Raw genomic sequence first — 21,205 nt, 5'->3', positions numbered from 1 at the left:
CTAGCAAAGCTTTGATCATCCTATATATACGCTATTGGCTCCCTAGAGCAATGCTTGGATACGAGAAGCTTCAGGAGCAGATCCTTCGTTTACATTCAAGATCGATCCAGATGGCATTGCATGCCTGGTTCTACTTACTGAAAGATCAGCCGACATCGGTACTATACCACCGGGGTTTGGATTATAGTGGAGATCGAACAACCTGTGTTAACTATGGCAACACTGATGTGAATGAATTCACCTACCACTTTCGTGACAGCTCCACCATCCAGAACTTCATGCTAGATTTTACTAGTGAACTGAAGCGGCAGAAACTGGACAATGTTACGGAAGAGATGGTTTCAATAGCTGCAACGACTTCAGCTCTCAGGGAGTTCATATCAGGGGGTGTGTGAGGAGAAACCTCTATGGCGTGGAAAAATGGATTGATTCCTCATGGTATCCAACACGTCGTTCTCGTGAACGCCATGCGCTTCTCAGCGATCGGCAACCGAGAAGAGTGTCGAATTGCCTCAACGAGGAATTGTTCTTCTACTGCTTATGCTTTACCACTCAAACTGTTCGATTTGGCTGGGATGCCTTGTCGACCTCAAATCTTTGGGTTTAAGCAAGGAATAACGATCAGGAGCTATTTATATTCGTTCGAAAGTACTTTCACAAAATAATTAATGATCAGAAGAATAGAAAGACGATAGTTCAACGGGTGTTGGGTGTTGAGTGTTGACGACAGTGAGAGCAAGTCTAATATATATTTAAATTTGTATAATACCATATATCAGTTTTAAAGTCAGGTAGATATTAGAGCAATCTAGGACTATCAGAAAATTATAAAAAATATAATAAGATATCTATAATGATAAAAGGTTATATATTCAGGATTTATATTCATATTAGTTGGAGGGATAATTTTTTGAAAAAAATATAAAATAAACTTTTATTATATCATCAATAATGAAAGCTGAATTTATGATATACTTTGAGGCCATAAATCAAGGTTTATAGTAGTGAAATAAATCAAAATATTTTATGATAATATCATAATTTTTTTTAAAAATAATAAATATTCTAGTAATTCTAGACACATTGAAATAAAGTATTTGGTGGTTGGAGATAGAGTCTAGAAACAATAAATGTTAATTGAAAGACTAAGCACCTATTGATTAATTTGCTAAAACTTTATAGTCTAAAATATTTAAAGAATATATTCTAAAATTCTTTAAAGCTTTATTGGATGGTTATTTACATCTAAATTATATTTTTTCTTCTAAAATTAAGTTAAAAATTAGAAGTGTTTAAAACTATTATCTAGAAAAAAAAAGAAGTAATGGCTTTTATTCATTTTTTTAAAATGTAAAATATTCATGCGCGATAATCTTGATTGCATTATGACAACTACTAACAACAAGATGTGAAATTTTATAATATTTTAAATAATGGTATGTTTTATCGATGAAATTATTTTTTTAACATGTTATAATTATTAGTTTTTCATATCACTCGCAATTCAAAATTTTCCCGGTGGATTGGTTGGGGTTTGATTAAGATGCCATACCTGCATCTATCTATATTAATATGATTTCACCTTGGTGGTGTGATAAGGTAAAAAAGTTTAATACTATTTGAATCTAATAGCTTGATGTAGTGGGAATAGTAAATAGTAGAGAGCTTTTTTTTATTCTTTTTACAAATATCAATAATTAATATTTTTATTGTATAACGAGTCTTTCTCAATTGTATTTAGATCAATTCAATGCATTTTTTTTTTCTCACAAAAGATATTTGTAATTTAAATCTTCCATTTGCACTGACCTGATAGGGGTAAAAATAAATAGGACATGACACACCGGATTTGACGTAGCACCGCCTAACGTCAGCCACCCCTGGGCGGCACACTACCCCAGGGGACGAGCATTAATACCAACGTAACGTGCACCCTCGCTCACCACACCCAGACGACCTCATCATCTGACCCCGCACGACCGGACGAGGCAGAGCAAGGCGTCGACCGAGGCTCGCCATACCCTACGGCAACTCGGCCTTCCACGCAACGCCCACGATGACGACGGATGCTATCAGGTGCACGGCCCTGCCCCGGCAGGATAGCGCATCAGATAACATCGAACTCACCTATAAATACCCTTAGGCTCCAAACGAGCAAGGTAAGCGCAAAAAGGCACGATTTCACCCAAAATTCCTCTCCTCATCACTGACTTGATCGTTGGAGGGGTCGGGCCGAATCGCCGACCCGACCTGTGCGCAGGTACTCGAGCGGAGCCGATCCGACCCGACGGTGCGAAGCATTCCAGGCAGATCCCCCGTAATCGATTGCCCCAAGACCCCGAGAGGAGCCTCGCTTGATCCTGGCCGTTCGGACCCCTGAACCAGCCGCGTCAACCCCAAGGCGACGGCTAAAAAAGTTACTTACCGTAACAGATTGGCGCTAGAGGAAGGGCCTCCGAATGTCAAGCGATCAGCGAATCCGCTTCGGCGAGCCCTCGGCCGTCGGGCTCCCCACCTCGGGGGAACACCCCCCCGCACGATGAAACTCGCGACGAGCGCCCCGCAGCGGCGTTAGAACGTTACTGGCAATTGTTCAATGACCCAGGCCTGTCACCTCCCAACGGCGTACCCACTGGCCCGTCGCCGGTGTCCCCCGAGGCCTTTCACGACCTCGCTCATCAAGTCCGAGCCCTAACGAGCATGGTGCAGACCATCATCCCGATCGTCTCCCAGCAGACCCCTCCGCATATGACTCGGCCTTCGCAGCAGCAGGAAACCCTCGTCCAACCTCACGTACCCCTTCCCGAACTCTCTAGCACGCCTCGGAACCTGATAACTCGGCCCGGGAGCCGGGAGGTGGAAGACACGGCCAGCCGCCCTGAGCACGGGGTTCCGTCTGCCGACTCTACAAACGCCCTACAAGCTCAGTAGCGCCTCGTCAGTCAAAGACTCGACGAAGTACAACAGGATGTCCGTAAGTCAAAAGGAGAGCTCGGGGTAGACGGACAGCAAGGATCCCCCTTCACCCCCGAGATCCAAGATCAGGCCATCCCGTCACACTTCCGCCACCCCTCGCTGGACGCATATGATGGCGCCGCGGACCCAGCAGACCATGTGGCCGCTTTCCGCGCTCAGATGGCGCTATACGGGACTTCCGATGCCTTGATGTGCAGGGCGTTCCCGACAACACTGCGGGGTCCGGCCCGCGCGTGGTACAGCAGTCTGAAGGCCGGGACCGTCGCCTCCTTCGACCAACTCACTAAGGATTTCGAGTTTAGCTTCTTGGCTTACGCCCGACCAAAGCCGTCCATGGCATTGCTCCTTGGGCTCAACCAGAAGGAGGACGAACCCCTCTCCCATTTTGTGAACCGCTTTACGACGCAAATCCGCGGACTGTCGGATGCTCACCCCTCTCTCTTGATGCAGGCATTCATGACAGGCCTCCGGCCCTCCAGGTTTTTCTAGTCGCTCGTGGAGCGGCCCCCCGCTGCGATCCCAGAAATGCTCCAGCATGCCGGTCAATTCATCGCCGTGGAGACTTGGATGGCTGGGAAGCGGGAGGAGCACAAAAAGGTCAAATCGGAGCCGCCCCGACAGCAACAACCCGCCGCCTCCCGGCGAAGGTTGGACAGACCCGGCCCAAGGTCTCCTCTTCCCACCTTGAATTCATCCCGAACTGAAATATTCCTACATGAGAAGGGGAAGGGGCTACTCAAGGAACCTCACCCGATGAGGAGCCCGTAGGAGCTCGCAGACCGTTTGAAGTATTGCCAATTCCATCGGCAGCACGGACACGACACCGAGCAGTGCCGCGAATTAAAGAGGCAAATCGAGGAGCTTATCCTCAGAGGTCACCTCGGCCAGTACCTCCGGCCGAACAAAGAGTAGTCGCCTCGCCCGGAGGGACCCGTCGATCGACACATCGATGTGATAGCCGGGGGTCCCGCATCAGGGGGAGGCTCCACGTCGGGCAGAAAGGCGTATGCTCGAGCCGCTCCCGACGAAGCCTCGGGACACGAGCCCGAGCCCGAGATTACCTTCCCAACCGGAGCTGCCGAGCAACCCGACCATGACGACGCCCTAGTGATATCGGCCAGGGTAGCCAACGCACAGGTGAGAAGGATCATGGTCGACACGGGGAGCTCGGCCGATATACTTTACTTCGACGCCATCCAGAAGCTGGGCTTGGCCAGGGAGAACCTGAGCCCGATGTGCTCAGCGCTCACCGGGTTCACGGGAGATTCAATATCACCCCTGGGGGTCATTACTCTACCCTTGACTCTGGGGACCCCACCGAGGTTGAAGACGGTGACGACCACTTTCCTGGTCGTCGACCTTCCCACTGCCTACAACGCCACACTCGGTCGACCGACCCTCAACAAGGCCAGAGCCGTCGTCTCAACCTACTACCAAACCATGAAGCTCCCAACTCGTGCTGGAGTCGGAGAAGTTACGGGAAGCCCCCGAGAGTTCAGGCGGTGCTACCTGACCGCCGTTTCTTTGCACAAGAGGGCCAGGACCGAACCACCACTGGAAGATCCGCAGGAAGCCAAAAAGACGGCTCCTCATCCCGAGCCGAGCGGGTCCACCATTGACATTCCTTTGCAAATTGCTCGGCTAGACCAGACAGTCAAGATCGGATCAGAACTGCCCGAGCAGGAACAGGAGCAGCTCGTTGGTCTCTTACGGGAAAATGCCGACGTCTTCGCCTGGTCCCCATCAGACATGACGGGCGTCGACCCAGAGGTCGCAGAACATCACCTCAACATCCCACCTGACGCTCGCCCCGTGAAGCAAAAACCCAGGCGCCAGGCCCCTGACCGACAACACGCCATACAAGAGGAAGTGGGTCGACTCTTAGCAGCAGGCTTCGTAGAAGAAGCCAAATATCCACAATGGCTGTCCAATGTAGTCCTCGTAAAAAAACACAATGGAAGCTGGAGGATGTGCGTTGACTACACCGGCCTCAACGATGCATGCCCTAAAGACTGCTACCCCCTCCCAAAAATCGACCAACTGGTCGACGCCAACGTCGGGCACGCACGCCTCTCTTTTATGGATGCCTACTCGGGATACAACCAGATCAGGATGGCACCCGAAGACAGAGAACATACGGCTTTCCTCACCGACCAAGGGGTATACTTCTACAAAGTCATGTCATTCGGGCTGAAAAATGCTGGGGCCACATACCAAAGAATGGTGAACAAGATGTTCGCCCATTAGATCGGGAGGAACATGGAAGTCTACGTGTACGATATGATTGTGAAAAGCCAAGGGGCCGGAATGCACCTTGCCGACCTGGCCGAGGCGTTCGCCACACTGCACAAGTTCGGCATGCGACTCAACCCCACAAAATGCACTTTCGGCGTCACCTCCGGCAAATTCCTTGGGTTCATCGTACACGAAAGAGGAATTAACGCCAATCCCGAGAAGGTGCAGGCGATAATCAACATGCAATCCCCCCGGACGATTAAAGACCTGCAGCAACTTAACGGAAGGCTTGTCGCCCTGTCTCGCTTTCTCGCTCGATCGGGCGATCGCTGCCTCCCATTCTTCAAGGCGCTCAAAAACCCGAAGAACTTCCGATGGACATTAGAATGCGAGGAGGCTTTCAAGCAAGTAAATCAACACTTGGCCAGCCTCCCCCGGCTCGCCTCTGTCTCCCCCGGCGAGAAGCTGTGTCTCTATTTGGCGGCCTCACCGCACGCAGTCAGCTCTGTCCTGATCAACGAAAGCTCCTACCAACAACTCCCGGTCTACTACGTCAGCCACATCCTGGGTGGACCCGAGGAGCGTTACCCGCCGATAGAAAAACTCGCGCTCACCCTGGTGCTCTCGGCTCGGAAGTTGCGCCCCTACTTCCAGGCATACACGGTGGAGGTCATCACCGACCAACCGCTTCGACAGGTCTTAACCAAATTTGATGTTGCAGGATGGCTCCTCAAATGGGCGGTGGAGCTCGGCGAGCATGATATAAGATACGTGCCTAGGACTGCCATCAAGGCCCAAGCGGTAGCCGACTTCATCGCGGAGTTAACTCAGACGGAGGACAGAGGTCTCGAGCAAACCCCTGAAGCTTGGACCCTACACGTGGATGGCTCGGCCAACTCAAGGGGTGTCGGCGCGGGACTGGTTCTCCTCGCCCCTGACGGACGCTCGTTCGAGCGCTCCCTCCGCTTCGGGTTTAAAGCCACCAACAACGAGGCGGAGTATGAGGCACTCCTAGCAGGACTAAGGTTGGCCCTTGAGATGCAGGTGGCCACAATACGCGTCCTCACCGACTCGCAGCTCGTGGCCGAGCAGCTCAGCGGAGGATACGAAGCTCGGGACGCAACCATGGCGAAATACCTAGCACGGGTAAGGGACCTAACCGCCAAGTTCCCTTACTTCACGTTGTCTAATATTCCGAGGGAGGAGAACGAGCAAGCCGACGCGCTAGCTAAGCTGGCGTCAAAGCCGACCTCCGAATCATGGCCAAAGGTTGATGAGCTTCCTGCTCGCGACATTGAAGTGGCGGCTACGACCCCAGGCAGTGCGCCGACCACGTGGGTACAAGAGCTGCTGCGCTTCAAACGGGATGGAACCCTTCCCCTCGATGTGGTCACGGCTCGGCGTCTGCGCCGTACGCACGCGTGGTACACCGAGGAGAGCGGGCGGCTTTACAGACGATCCTTCACCTATCCCCTCCTGCGGTGCTTGGAGCCTAACGATGCCCAGACGGTCCTGGCCGAAACCCACGAGGGGGTTTGCGACGAACACATAGGCGGGCGGACCTTGGCACACAAGACACTCCGCCAAGGCTACTACTGTCCGACCATGTGCCGGGACGCGAAAGCTTATGTACAGCGGTGCGGTTCGTGCCAGCAACATGCCCGCGCACCCCAACAGCCCGTGGTCCCGCTCAGCCCCATCGATTGCGCGTGGCCGTTCGCACAGTGGGGCTTGGACCTGCTCGGACCCTTCCCATCGGCTTCGGGGTAGCATAAGTACATAATCGTAGGAGTAGACTAATTCATGAAGTGGGTCGAGGCCGAGCCGCTGGCGACAATCACGGAATATCAGGTGGAAAAGTTCGTGGGGAAAAACCTAGTGACTCGGTTCGGGTTGCCCAAGGCCATTGTTACGGACAACGGACCTCAGTTCGCCAACAGAAGATTCCGGGAGTTCTGTGCCGGTCACGGCATCCAACTAAGGTTCAGTTCGGTGGCCCACCCTCAGACGAACGGGCTGGCGGAGGTAACCAACCGATCCATCTTGGACGAACTCAATAGAAGAGTGTCCGCGGCCCGATCGGCCTGGACGGACGAGCTCCCCAGCGTACTGTGGTCACTGCGCACCACTCCCAAGGCCGCGACCGGAGAGTCCCCAAACAGCTTGACGTTCGGGACCGAAGCTGTCTTGCCGCCTGAGATGGCTGTCGCCACCCTTCGGACAAGGAGCTATGACTAGGAAACCTCGAATGAGGGACTTCGTGCCAGCCTCGACGTGCTCGAGCGATGCGCCGACGCACACCTAAAAGCCTTCTCCTACCAGAGAGCCGTCGCGAGGGTCTACAATAGAAAGGTACGACCCCGACCGATCAAGTTAGGCGATCTAGTCCTGCGAAAGGCCGAGGTCAGTGACCCGACCCGAGCGAGGGGCAAGCTAGCCCCCAAGTGGGAGGGACCTTATCGGGTCACCGAAATGGTCCGACCTGGTACTTACCGACTCACGACAATGAACGACTCTCCCTTACCGAGAACCTGGAATGTCTGGAACCTTTAGAAGTTTTTTGTTTAAAGTAAAGAAACCTTTCTCGGAGGAAGCGTTTCGCCCGAAAGAGAAGAAGACAGTAGTCGAGAGAAGAAAAAAGTTTTCTTTTGCATAGAGAGCAAGCCCCCTTACGAGACTCGACTTGCAAAAAGTCAATAAGTTATTGCGTCTGAAACAAAGAAGCCTTTTTTCGTTTAAAAAAGAGAGAATTTTTCCGAAGGAAGGAACCTTTTCGCTTAGGAAAAGAAGAAGGAGACAAAACGAAAGGAGTGTTTCCTTTTATTGAAGAAAACAAGTCAACTTACAGGACCCGACTTACAAAAACAGACCGGCAAAAACAAGGTACAAAGACCCCCTCTTCTCACTGAGAGGCTTAGGGCTCCTCCAGACGATCGTCGAAAGGCACCTCCTCGGGCATGTCCACCCCCTGGTCCTCGGGGTGAGGAGCGAAGGGATTCTCCTCCACCTCGAGACCAGGGTGGCGAGCGCGGAAGCGGGATGTGGCGACTCGGTATCCATATTCGAAGGATACCCGTCCCGTCCGCGTCAGCCCGAGCTCGAACCCCTCCGACCTCTTGTATGCCTCAAAGAGCTCCTTGTCTTTTGCGGGCCGAAGTCGGGCCTCCTCCGCCAACGCCTCCGAGGCCGTCCTGGCTTCAGCCTTCGCCTCCTCTAGCTTTTTGCTGAGGGTGCTCGCCTCCGCCTTCACCAGGCGAAGCTCGGTCCGCTCCACCCTTATCGCCTTTTGGAGCCCCTCGTTCGCCTTCTGGGAGGCCTCGAGCTCCGACCAAAGGCGCGCCACCTCCGCTTCAAGATCCGCCGCCCGCTGCTCAGCAACCGCCACGGCCTCCGGACCAGCTCCGGCCCGGACCTCCTCGACCTGGCGATGGAGCTCAGCGTTGCGGTTGGCAAGGCCCCCAATGACGTGGTCGGCGTCGCGCACCCTGTCCATCAGGGCCGTCGCATAATGAAGCGCCTGCGATGGGAAAAAACGGGGGCAGCATCAGGCAAACAAGACTAGCCAAAACAAAAGGAGAAGTACTTACCCAGATCAAGGACTGGGCGGACTTGTTAAGCAACGCCTCCAAGGGCAGCACATATAAATCCCGAGCCATGTCGGGATGAAGCGTGCCTCATAGGAACGTCGCGGTGGGGTCCCCTCCGGCCCACACCCTGTCCCCTCGGGACAAACCGCCCCAGCGGGCGACTAGGGGGTCGCTGAGTCTCCCGGGCGGAGCCTCCCCCACCAGTCGAGTCAGGAACGGCTCCCCGTCCCCGGCTAGTAGCCGACACAAATCACGTACGGAGGTTGGCCGCGGATCCTTCCCAGCCGCACGCCGGCTAGGGCCAGGCTCGCCCCGACGGGGGCCTTCCTCAGCCCCCTTTGAAGGCGCCGCCTTCGCCTTCTTCCGAGGGCGCCCGGCCTCGACCTCCAGAGGTGCGTCCTTCGTGCCGAGCTGCAAGTCGGTCGGCAACGCCGGAAGAGAAGCCTGCGAGTCGACCGGGGGTGCTGAAGGAGGGGCTCGCGGCACGTTGCTTCCGAGGAGGGACCGGAGGTTCACCATTTCTGCGAAGGATGAGAAAAGCGTCAGCAGCTAGGAAGAACCACACGAATACCCGAACCGAACGACAACTAACGTACCCAGAGGCATCGGGCTGAGGCCCGCCTCGACCAGCCACTCCTCGGTCATGTTCCGAAGGGCCTGAGACCTGGGGAGAATCTCCCTGAACCTCCCCAGGTCGAGGCGTTCTGCTTCGCCCAAACATGGGGTGGTGTTGTCGATCGTCCTCGCGGACCAACGAACTCCGAAACCCCAGTCCTGCGCACGGCTGACGTAAAAGAACCTCCCCTTCCACCCTTTATTATTAGAAGGGCCCCCCCCAACTCGGAAGCCCTTCCAGGCAGACAGAAAATAACCCCCCGAACCCTTGGTGAGGCGATAACAGGAGCGAAAAAGATGGAGGGTGGGGGCGATATTGGCATAGTGACATTCCCCCAAGAACACCACCAAGTAACGCTAGGAGTTCGGCGCCACTTGGGATGGCGAAATCCGCCAGAAGGATAAGCAGGACACAATAAGGGGATGCAGGGGGAGGCATAGACCCGCCTCCAGGGCGTCTAGGGTTAAGGCGAAGCCCTTCGGGACCGGGTCATACGCCCGCTGTCCCGGCTCAGGCGCACCAAGAACGTAGTCCCCCGGTATGCCATAGCGCTCCCGGAGTCCGACCAGCGACGACACACTCACAGAGGAGTCCTGATCATGCGGCCACATCAAGGCCTCAAGGGCCCGTGCAACCTCCCCATTAGAGGACTCAACAAGGGGCGGGAGAGGACTTCCCTCCCTAACTCCAGAGGAATGGACAGAAGAGGAGGAGGGAGAGGACACCATCCTAACTGACCTTAACTGGGGAGGGTGCTACGAGAGGGTAAAGCGACGCTGGAGGCGAGGAAGGCGACCGGAAGAAAGACGAGACCGGAAGAAGGAATTCGACAATAAAAGACGGAGGTGAAGCCAGGCGCTTGCTATTTGAAGGGGACGTCCCGCCGGAACCAGCGCCCCTTCGCCTCCCGAGAAGTGGGCGACAGCCCACTCGCATGCGCACGTAACCGTCGCGTCGCATCGGAAAATACCCAAAAGCGCTCCGCCTTAATGAAGGCCTGACGTGGCAACCCCGCCGAAACAGCAGCGTCCAGACGCCTTAAGACCGGCACCCCAAGACGTGCGGTGGAAGCAATCAACTCCCCCCCCCAGGAGAGAAATTAAACGCGCAGCTCATCGACCCCCGCCGCCGTTGAACTCGGTTGCACGCCTCCCGAGACCACGCCTGCGCGGTAACCCGCCTGCGTCGTGCTCCTCGGCCCTCGGCTGCACGACTCCCGAGACCACGCTTGCGCGGTAACCCGTCTGCGTTGTGCTCCTCGGCCCTCGACTGCACGCCTCCAGAGACCACGCCTGCGCGGTAACCCATCTGTGTTGTGCTCCTCGGCCCTCGGCTGCACGCCTCCCGAGACCATGCCTGCACGGTAACCCGCCTGCGCCGTGCTCCTCGGCCCTCGACTGCACGCCCCCCGAGACCACGCCTGCGTGGTAACCCGTCTGCGTCGTGCTCCTCGGCCCTCGGCTGCATGCCTCCCGAGACCACGCCTGCGCGGTAACCCGTCTGCGTCGTGCTCCTCGGCCCTCGGCTGCACGCCTCCCGAGACCACGCCTGCGCGGTAACCCGCCTGCGTGCCTCCCGAGACCATGCCTGCGCGGTAACCCGCTTGCGCCGTGCTCCTCGGCCCTCGGCTGCACGCCCCCCGAGACCACGCCTGCGCGGTAACCCGCCTACGCCGTGCTCCTCGGCCCTCGGCTGCACGCCTTCCGAGACCACGCCTGCGCGGTAACCCGCCTGCGTCGTGCTCCTCGGCCCTCGACTGCACGCCTCCCGAGACCACGCCTGCGTGGTAACCCGCCTACGTCGTGCTCCTCGGTCCTCGACTGTACGCCTCTCGAGACCACGCTTGCGCGGTAACCCGTCTGTGTCGTGCTCCTCGGTCCTCGGTTGCTCGCCCCCTGAGACCACGCCTGCGCGGTAACCCGCCTGCGCCGTGCTCATCGGCCCTCGACTGCACGCCTCCTGAGACCACGCCTGCGCGGTAACCCGTTTGCGTCGTGCTCCTCGGCCCTCGGCTGCACGCCCCCCGAGACCACGCCTGCGCGGTAACCCGCCTGCGTCATGCTCCTCGGCCCTCGGCTGCACGCCTCCCGAGACCACGCCTGCGCGGTAACCCACCTGCGTCGTGCTCCTTGGCCCTTGTCGGCTCTGTGATCGCCGAGTTTGACTTTGCCCGATCGGCCCATCGACGACATACCCCTCGAGCCCGCGTGGCCAATTCACCAGAAGACAGCAGCCATGCATCGGACCCCCTACATGCAAGAACCGACGCATAGCTCCTTTCGGGGGGGGAATATGATAGGGGTAAAAATAAATAGGACATGACACACCGGATTTGACGTAGCACCGCCCAACGTCAGCCACCCCTGGGCGGCACACTGCCCCAGGGGGCGAGCATTAATACCAACGTAACGTGCACCCTCACTCACCATACCCAGACGACCTCATCATCTGACCCCGCACGACCGGACGAGGCAGAGCAAGGCGTCGACCGAGGCTCGCCATACCCTGCGGCAGCTCGGCCTTCCACGCAACGCCCACGGCGACGACGGACGCTATCAGGTGCACGGCCCTGCCCCGGCAGGATAGTGCATCAGATAACATCGAACTCACCTATAAATACCCTTGGGCTCCAAACGAGCAAGGTAAGCGCAAAAAGGCATGATTTCACCCAAAATTCCTCTCCTCATCACTGACTTGATCGTTGGAGGGGTCGGGCCGAATCGTCGACCCGACCTGTGCGCAGGTACTCGAGCGGAGCCGATCCGACCCGACGGCGCGAAGCATTCCAGGCAGATCCCCCGTAATCGACCGCCCCAAGACCTCGAGAGAAGCCTCGCCAGATCCTGGCCGTTCGAACCCCTGAAACAGCCGCATCGACCCCAAGGCGACGGCTAAAAAAGTTACTTACCGTAACATGACCCATTTATCCCCTTTCTTCTATTGGTATCAAAGAAACAGAGCAATCTACTAGAATAAACTATTTCTTTATTTAATTAAGCTGTGCTCAACTTCTTCAATCAACGCGACATAGCAGAATTAAAACACTATCACGCTACAGCAGAGCATATAAGGCGTGTTACCTCAGTACAACATTCATTATTCATAACCAGTATTTATTCTAGATGGTGGTGTAGTAGTGGTTATTCTCAGCCGACTCATCATCCACAAGCTTCTTTAGCAAGGCAGGGATGGGCGGTATGCTGACGTCTAATACTCCCTCCATTTGCTGAACCACTTCTCCCATGCTCGGCCTATTGCACTCCAAATCCTGAATGCACCAACATGCAATCCTACACACTCGACTCAGCTCCTCCTCGTCCGCCTTCCCCTTCAACCTCGGATCCAGCAAGCAGAGAGTGTCGCCTTCTTGCAATTTGATTGCAGCCCAAAGAGGGAAGTAAAACCGATTCCATTCTTCGCGCGTCTCCGTGTTTCGCCTTCCGGAGACGATCTCATGCAGCATTAGCCCGAAGCTGTAAACGTCCGCTTTGGGAGTGATGGCGGATCCTGTGATCCATTCCGGGGCGAGATAGCCGATGGTCCCCCTCACCGTCGTCAGCACCCGGCTGAACTCGCGGCCCAGAAGCTTTGCCATGCCGAAGTCGGCGATCTTTGGACACATATCCATGTCGAGAAGTATGTTCTCCGGCTTGATGTCGCAGTGCATGATGCATTCCCTGCACTTCTCGTGAAGATACGCTAAGCCTCTTGCGATCCCCAGCGCGATCCCGTACCTTTTCTTCCAGTCCAAAGCTTCGCGGCCATCGGCGAACAGAACGGAATCCAATGAGCCCATCGGCATGTAGTCGTAGACGAGCAGCCTCTTGTCACCTTCGCAGCAGAAGCCACGGAGACGGACCAGATTGACGTGGTGAATCGTCCCGATGGTGCTCACTTCCATCCTGAACTGCTTCTCCCCCTGCCGTATGCTCTCCAGTCTCTTCACCGCTATGGCGCCCGAGTCCGGCATCTCTCCCTTGAACACCGACCCGAAGCTTCCTCGCCCGAGTTTCTCGGAGAAGCCCTTGGTGGCTTTTCTTATGAGCTTGTAGTCGAATGCAATTAGAGGACCTTGAACGCCTCCTGAACCTCCGGTGGTTGCCCCCTTGCGGTATCTCATGGCCAAAAGCAAGACGACGACAGCGATAACAGCAACACCTGACACTGCACCGACGACAATCGTCGCCGTCTTTTTCCTGTCCTTATGATAATTATCTGCCAATTCTGAAGCGTCAACACGAAGATAAATAGCTCCTGATTCTGCTCCGTTGCTCGAACCCAAAGATTTGAGGTTGAGAAGGTCGCCCTTCCAAATCGAACACTCGGATTGATAAGCATAAGCAGTACAAGAACAATTCCGCAAGCAAGCAATTCGACACTCTTCTCGACCGCCGATGGTTGACATGCGCACGGGGTTGGCGGGCGGCTGCGTGTTGGGTAACTCGAGGAATCCATCTCTTTCACCACAGCGCAGAGGGGTTCTTCGGACGCACCCTCCGGTGTGATCTCCCAGGGCCCATTCATTCGAAGACCGTGGGTTGAATCCATGGAAACATTGACAGGGAGCGGAGGTGAAGTTGTTGCAGCTACCGAACGGCCCACAGCGACCATCCACATCACATGGATCCCTCGGAAGCGAGAAGAACTGCAACATCACTTTGGCGTCATTATCCCATCTCTGCCTCCTCAGTTCACCGGTGAAATCTATCAGTAGGTAGTGTGTGGCGGCGCTGTCACGGACGCGGTAGCTGAACTCGTTCACGTTCGTGTTGGTAACATGGCTGTAGTCAACGAAGTGGTTCGATTTTATCTCTGGGATGCCTGTAAACGTGTCTCCATTCCAAAGCCCGGAGGTCGCGTAGCGATGTCTCCGATCTCTCACAAGGTAGAACTGGTCGCTGCCATTCGGATCGAACTCCATAGTAAAAATTCCCGGTGAAGGGTCTTCTGGGTTCCTCCACGAAGTGAGGAACCAATCTTGTCCTGTCAACTTGTTGTATCCGAGCTTTGCTCCAGGGAGCCATGCGTTGGTAGGATGATCAAAGCTCTGCCACAAGGTGTCAGAACTTATATTATCTTTAAGAACAAGATTACCATCATCAAGAAGCACTGCGACAGTGGAGTTGGAAGCAAGGGAGCTCGAGGAATTGGATGACCAAATCTGGTTCTTCGAGTCTTTGAGGCGGAGGACAAGGTTGCCATCTTCGGCGAGCGTGAGCTCTGAAGATGAAGCACTGGCAACAGGTTTCTCCCTGTTGGCTACCCAAACTACTGGTTGCTTGGACACCTTGTACCAGATGCCTATGTAGTACTTGGAAGAGTTACCTGGGGCGAAGAAACCCAGCTCGACCTTGCCACCTCTGGACACCATGGTCTGACCTCCAGAGAGAGACTGGCCTCGAAAGAGGCTGTCATCTGCAGCACCAGCATGGGCGCTGAAGGTAAAGAGAAGAAAGAATTCAGACGAGCAGAGAGCAAGAAGCTGAGCCATGTGTCTTCTCCTAGCAGACATGGTGAATCTCTGCAACACAGACAAAGCATGGTAACCAGTCGACCTTGAAATGCTTCATCTTTGACATCTATTTCGATGGTGATATCTCTCTCCTCGTGAATTTCAACTAATCATATAATTTGACAAATCATCTTTCACACAAAAATTCAAAATGTCTGACCTAAAAATAGACTCGGATAACTAATTTGAGCGGAAGCTCGTTATTTTCACCTAAAATACTCCGATAACTAATTATATCTCGGAAGGTCAAAAAGACTTTCCACCTCAAAAAGTCTTTAAGTGAGTGATATTTCGAAACATCATATTAGATTAATCAAGACGTCAATGATTATTTCTCATAATATTGGATATTCATAAATAAATTTAGTTAGATGTTATTCTTCTTTAAAGAAGAAATGAAAGAGTCAAAAACAAAATCTTACACTGGTGGCAATCAAACAAGTGAGACTTAACATCTCTGAAACAAACGACAAACACATGGCTTTTAGCCAAATCAAAAAATGAACGAGTGTTATGTATTATTATTATTAGTAATACAGTAATATCAAGTAGGAAGATTCTTTTCCCCTTCTGACTTACGAACTAACTTGTTATATCAATAGTGGTTATGTTAATATCGGACATGAACAGCTAAATTAGTGAGATGTCACCTCTTCATAGTCATGAGAAAGGTAATCATTGAATAGGATGACATGTATATGAAAGTTAGATCTTTTCCCAATACCACGACTATGCCTAAATGCTTACTAGAATTTGGGAAGTTCGAAGGTGTTTCATCGAGTATGTGAAGCAATCTTCACTAAACATCATTAAAACAAAATCTTTAAAGATGTCTTCATATATTTATGATCTGTTCAAATAATTGATGAAGACTTAAATTCTTATATGTATATAATATCTTACGAAATGATTAATCAAATTCATATCTTAAGAAATGCTTTATTGACTCAATCTAATATGTTGTAAATTTTTAAAGATGTCTTATATTTATGAACTGATCAGACGAGAGATAGGGATCTGCCCTCACCTTTTTTAATATATATAATATCTTAAAAAATAATTTACTAAGTCAATCTAATATTTTATAAATTTTTAAAGATATCTTTATGTTTATGAATGGGTCATGATGGGGATTATTAGCACCCACCTTCTTGGATATATATATATATATATATATATATATATATATATATATATATATATATATATATATATATATATATATATATATATATATATATATATATATTATAAATCTTTATCAAGTCAATCTAATATATTATAAATCTTTAAAGATGTTTTCATATTTATAAACGGGTCACATGATTGATAAAACTTGAACCCATCTTCTTGAATATATATATAATATCTTGAGAAATGATTGACCAAGTCAATCTAATATGTTGTAAATTTTTAAAGATATCTTCATATTTATAAATTGGTTACATAATTAATGGGACCTGCACTCACTTTGTTGGATATATATAATATCTTATGGAATGATTTACCAAGTCAATCTAATATATTATAAATTTTTAAAAATATTTTCATTTTTATGAACAGGTCACATGATTGATGGGGACTAGTAACCTAATTTCTTGAATATATATAATATCTTAAGGAATGATTTGTCAAGTCAATTTAATATGTTGTAAAATTTTAAAGATATTTTCATATTTATAAATGGGTCACATGATTGATGGGACTTAAACCCACCTTGTTGAATATATGTAGCATCGTGAGAAAAAATGATTGACAAAGTCAATCTAACATGTTGTAAATTTTTAAAGATATTTTCATATTTATAAACGGGTCACATGATTGATGGACCTGAATCCACCTTCTTGAATATATATATAGCATTTTAAGAAATGATTGACCAAGTGAATCTAATATGATAAATTTTTAAAGATATTTTCATATTTATAAATTGGTCACATGAGACTTGCACCCACCTTCTTTTATATATATATATATATATATATATATATATATATATATATATATATATATATATATATATATATATATATATATATATATATATATATATATATAATCTTAAGGAATGGTTTACTAAATCAATCTAATATGTTATAAATTTTTAAAAATATTTTCATATTTATGAACGGGCCATATGATTGATATGGACTAGAACCCATTTTCTTGGATATATATAGTAACTTGATAAATGATTTGTAAGTCAATCTAATATATTATAAATCTTTAAAATTATTTTCATATTTATAAATGATTGACCAAGTCAATCTAATATATTTATAAAATTATATATATATATATATATATATATATATATATATAGCATCTTGATATATTGTAAATCTTTAAAATCGTCTTCATATTTATGAATTGATCACATGATTAATGAGGATTTACACCCATCTTATTTGATACATACAGTATATTGAGAAATAGTTGACCAAGTTATCATGTTGTGATAATTCAATTGCATGGCCAATTATTAGTATATCATACATATATAACAAATTATTCCCAATAAAATTTTAAAGAGTAAAAAAGAATATTGATATCAACCTATATTCTTACTATACCATAATGAATGTTTTATTATATATAATGATGCGTTAAGGGTATGATTAGATATTTGTAAATGTAGCTTGGTAAGATTTTATCTAATGCTTTTAAACTGAGTAGAATAATCCAACACATCATCTGGTTTAGAATAATAATTTTTATTTTAAAATTTGGAGCATTATATACATCGTAATAGTAAGATAGTCATTGATCCTAAAGTTGAATTTGAGAATGAATCACAGCTCCGTCACCATCACCCCCAAACCAGACGTTTACAGCTTCGAGATTGGTCTCCGGCGGGCGAAACACGGAGAGATGCGAAGACTTTGGATTTCGTCTATTGCCCTCTCTGGACCGCAATCAAATTGCATGAAGGCGACACCTCTAAGCTCGCTGGATCCGAAGCTGAAGGGGAACGCGGATGAGAAGGAGCTCGCCGCTTCGAGATTGGTCTCCGGCTGGCGAAACACGGAGAGATGCGAAGACTTGGATTTCGTCTATTGCCCTCTCCGGACCGTAATCAAATTGCATGAAGGCGACAACTCTAAGCTTGCTGGATCCGAAGCTGAAGGGGAACGAAGACGAGAAGGAGCTCGCCGCTTCGAGATTGGTCTCCGGCTGGCGAAACACGGAGAGATGCGAAGACTTTGGATTTCGTCTATTGCCCTCTCTGGATCGCAATCAAATTCCATGAAGGCGACACCTCTAAGCTCGCTGGATCCGAAGCTGAAGGGGAACGCGGATGAGAAGGAGCTCGCCGCTTCGAGATTGGTCTCCGGCTGGCGAAACACGGAGAGATGCGAAGACTTTGGATTTCGTCTATTGCCCTCTCTGGACCGCAATCAAATTGCATGAAGGCGACACCTCTAAGCTCGCTGGATCCGAAGCTGAAGGGGAACGAAGACGAGAAGGAGCTCGCCGCTTCGAGATTGGTCTCCGGCTGGCGAAACACGGAGAGATGCGAAGACTTGGATTTCGTCTATTGCCCTCTCCGGACCGTAATCAAATTGCATGAAGGCGACAACTCTAAGCTTGCTGGATCCGAAGCTGAAGGGGAACGAAGACGAGAAGGAGCTCGCCGCTTCGAGATTGGTCTCCGGCTGGCGAAACACGGAGAGATGCGAAGACTTGGATTTCGTCTATTGCCCTCTCCGGACCGTAATCAAATTGCATGAAGGCGACAACTCTAAGCTTGCTGGATCCGAAGCTGAAGGGGAACGCAGACGAGAAGGAGCTCGGTCGGGCGTTCAGGGTAGCTTGTTGGTGCATTCAGGACGTGGAGTGCCGCAGGCCGAGCATGGGAGAAGTTGTTGAGCAACAGGAGGGAGTCGTAGGTGTCAGCTTACCACCCATTTCCTGGTTTGTGCTGATCTATGCCATCATTTGGATGCTTCATCAACTCATGTTTCATGAAGAGCAGCAAAACAGCAGTGTATGGCGTTTTGTATATTAAGCAGAATCAATCAGAAAAAGCATTTGAGCCCCTTGTACGATGACAAATATGAAAAAAGCTTACTCAAATATATCTATTATCGTCTTCAAACATGTTTTACAAACATCCTAAAATCACTACCAGCAATTTCTCAGAAGCAGAGATAAATGCAAGTGTTTAACTGTACAAAGTGCCAAAACTCTGTCACGTTCCAATTAAATTCACCAACTAGAAGTGAGCAATCATGGTGGCCGCCATGCCAGACATCGATAACTCTGGAAGCAGCACAAATGCACTCAGGTATCCAAAGAATCACCTTTGGGATTCATAGTCATCTGGAGTTGGTTCTCGAGGGAGGACCATCTGGACCTGGTCCAAGGCTATTCCGTGCAACCTGCAGGTCGTTTACCAGTTGTGCACGGCGTTCCTTCAAAAAGTTTAGGCGGTTCGTCGACTTGGCAAGTGCTGAAGATGACGATGATGATGAGGCTGTTTCCTGAGTGAAATCAAAATAGTTTAATCAAGTCAGTAAGCCTCTGATGTACGTTGGATGATTATATCTGATATGTGGATGGTGAGACCCTCAAAACCTAGTGGCAAATAATTACCTCAGGTCTTGAAGAGAACCTTGTTGTAGCTCCACTGTGCCCATATACTGTCACATCCTCGGAAGATGAAATACTAGCAGAAATGTGAGGTTTCAAATTATTTGATGTCATGTCACTTGGTTGTTGCTCATGGGAGGGCTGCTTATTAGATAAAGATGGATCTTGGACTTCTTTCTTCGCTTTCTCATCCCACAAAGAGAGTTTCTTTAAAGCGCTACCCTTTCTAGCTTTCACCGGCTCTTCATTAGATGGAAGAACTTTATTAAGCCCCTGGGATGAGTTGCTGCTTGGATTTGCTATATCTGTCTTTTGCTTCTTAGATGGCTGATCATCTGATGATGACACTGATTCCTGGGATTCAGTTTCCACATTCTCATGGTCAGCTGCAGTGATGTTCTGCTTGCAAAACAAGTCAGTATATGCTTCATAAATAAATTATAGTTTCATCTTAAATCACACTGATGATCAAGTCAATGGTACTAACAAAAATAAGTTAATATATGCTAAATAACATGTTATAATTATTGGTGATAGTGGAAGTTTAAAGCGAAGAGTGCGCCAGAAGATGAAGTTGCCGTCTTCACCGAGCTTGAGCTCAGAAGATGAAGCATTGGCCACGGGTTTCTCCCTTTTTGGCCACCCACACTACCGTTTTCTCGGAGACTGGGGTAGGAGAAGCCCAGCTCGAATTTGCCACCTCCGGACACCATGGTCTGGTCTCCGTAAACAGATTGCCCTCCTAAGAGTGCGCCATATGCAACACAAACGTGGGCATCGGAGGGAATGAGAAGACAAAAAGCAGACGACCGGAGAGCCATGAGTCGAGCCATGCTTCTTCTTCTTCTTCTTGCAAACATGAACTCTGCAGCGCATCTTATGCAACTACCGGTGAGTAGCGGAATGCACTCACTCTTCAATACGATTTTACTGATTAATATAGCTGGTCACTCGAGAGGGAATAAAAAGACAACCATATCCAATACTTTGCAGGGTAAGTCATTTTGCAACAGCTACATAAGCTATGTTGCAGAGTTCCATGTCGGCAAGAAGAAGACGAAGTATGGCTTGACTTACGACTCTCTGGTTGCCTGCTTTTTTTCTTCCATTTCCCTTTTCGGCCAAGGTTTGTGTTGCATATGACACTCTTGCGACGACAATCTCTTTCTGAAGACCAGACGATGGTGGCCAAAAATGGTTAACTTGAGCTGCGCTTCTTCACCCCAAGTAACTCTCGCATGTACTGCATGGGCATCTAGTATTTGATGTCCAAGAAAACAATAGTTTAGGTAGCCAATAGGGCGAACCTGTTGCTAATGCTCCAATTCTGAGCTCAAGCTGGCCCAAGATGTCAACCTTGTCCTCCTCACAGGCTTGAAGAACAAAGTCTGGAACTTCCTTACTTCGAACTCCAATGGCGTAGTGCTTCTTAACGATGACAATGTTATTTTGAAAGATAATTTGAATTCTAACATATACTAGCAAAGCTTTGATCATCCTATATATACGCTATTGGCTCCCTAGAGCAAAGCTTGGATACGAGAAGTTTCCGGAGCAGATCCTTCGTTTACATTCGAGATCGATCCAGATGGCATTGCATGCCCGGTTCTACTTACTGAAAGATCAGCCGACATCGGTACTGTACCACCGGGGTTTGGAGTAGAGTGGTCTTTTGCTACAATCCTA

General features: G+C 49.8%; 3 protein-coding genes across 3 annotated transcripts; 2 read left to right on the top strand and 1 right to left on the bottom strand.

The window, feature by feature from the left end:
* Window positions 1–3,135: 3,135 nt before the first annotated feature.
* On the top strand, window positions 3,136–3,465 carry LOC135629159 (uncharacterized). Its single transcript, XM_065136347.1, has one exon. It carries the CDS (start codon window positions 3,136–3,138, stop codon window positions 3,463–3,465), a length of 330 nt encoding a protein of 109 aa, XP_064992419.1.
* Window positions 3,466–5,235: 1,770 nt separating this feature from the next.
* LOC135629158 (uncharacterized) lies at window positions 5,236–6,981 on the top strand. The gene has a single exon (XM_065136346.1). It carries the CDS (start codon window positions 5,236–5,238, stop codon window positions 6,979–6,981), a length of 1,746 nt encoding a protein of 581 aa, XP_064992418.1.
* A 5,398-nt stretch (window positions 6,982–12,379) lies between these two features.
* Window positions 12,380–14,961, bottom strand: LOC135628988 (G-type lectin S-receptor-like serine/threonine-protein kinase At2g19130). The gene has a single exon (XM_065136039.1). It carries the CDS (start codon window positions 14,924–14,926, stop codon window positions 12,533–12,535), a length of 2,394 nt encoding a protein of 797 aa, XP_064992111.1. The 5' UTR covers window positions 14,927–14,961; the 3' UTR covers window positions 12,380–12,532.
* Between the last annotated feature and the right edge of the window lie 6,244 nt (window positions 14,962–21,205).

The sequence above is a fragment of the Musa acuminata genome, chromosome BXJ3-1, assembly GCF_036884655.1.
Source record: "Musa acuminata AAA Group cultivar baxijiao chromosome BXJ3-1, Cavendish_Baxijiao_AAA, whole genome shotgun sequence".
Lineage (NCBI taxonomy): Eukaryota > Viridiplantae > Streptophyta > Magnoliopsida > Zingiberales > Musaceae > Musa > Musa acuminata.
This window is presented reverse-complemented; position numbering and strand designations above follow the sequence as displayed.

Coding starts and splice junctions, on each gene's coding strand:
- LOC135629159 (XM_065136347.1), top strand. CDS start 3,136: ATGGCGCTATACGGGACTTCCGATGCCTTGATGTGCAGGGCGTTCCCG.
- LOC135629158 (XM_065136346.1), top strand. CDS start 5,236: ATGGAAGTCTACGTGTACGATATGATTGTGAAAAGCCAAGGGGCCGGA.
- LOC135628988 (XM_065136039.1), bottom strand. CDS start 14,926: ATGTCTGCTAGGAGAAGACACATGGCTCAGCTTCTTGCTCTCTGCTCG.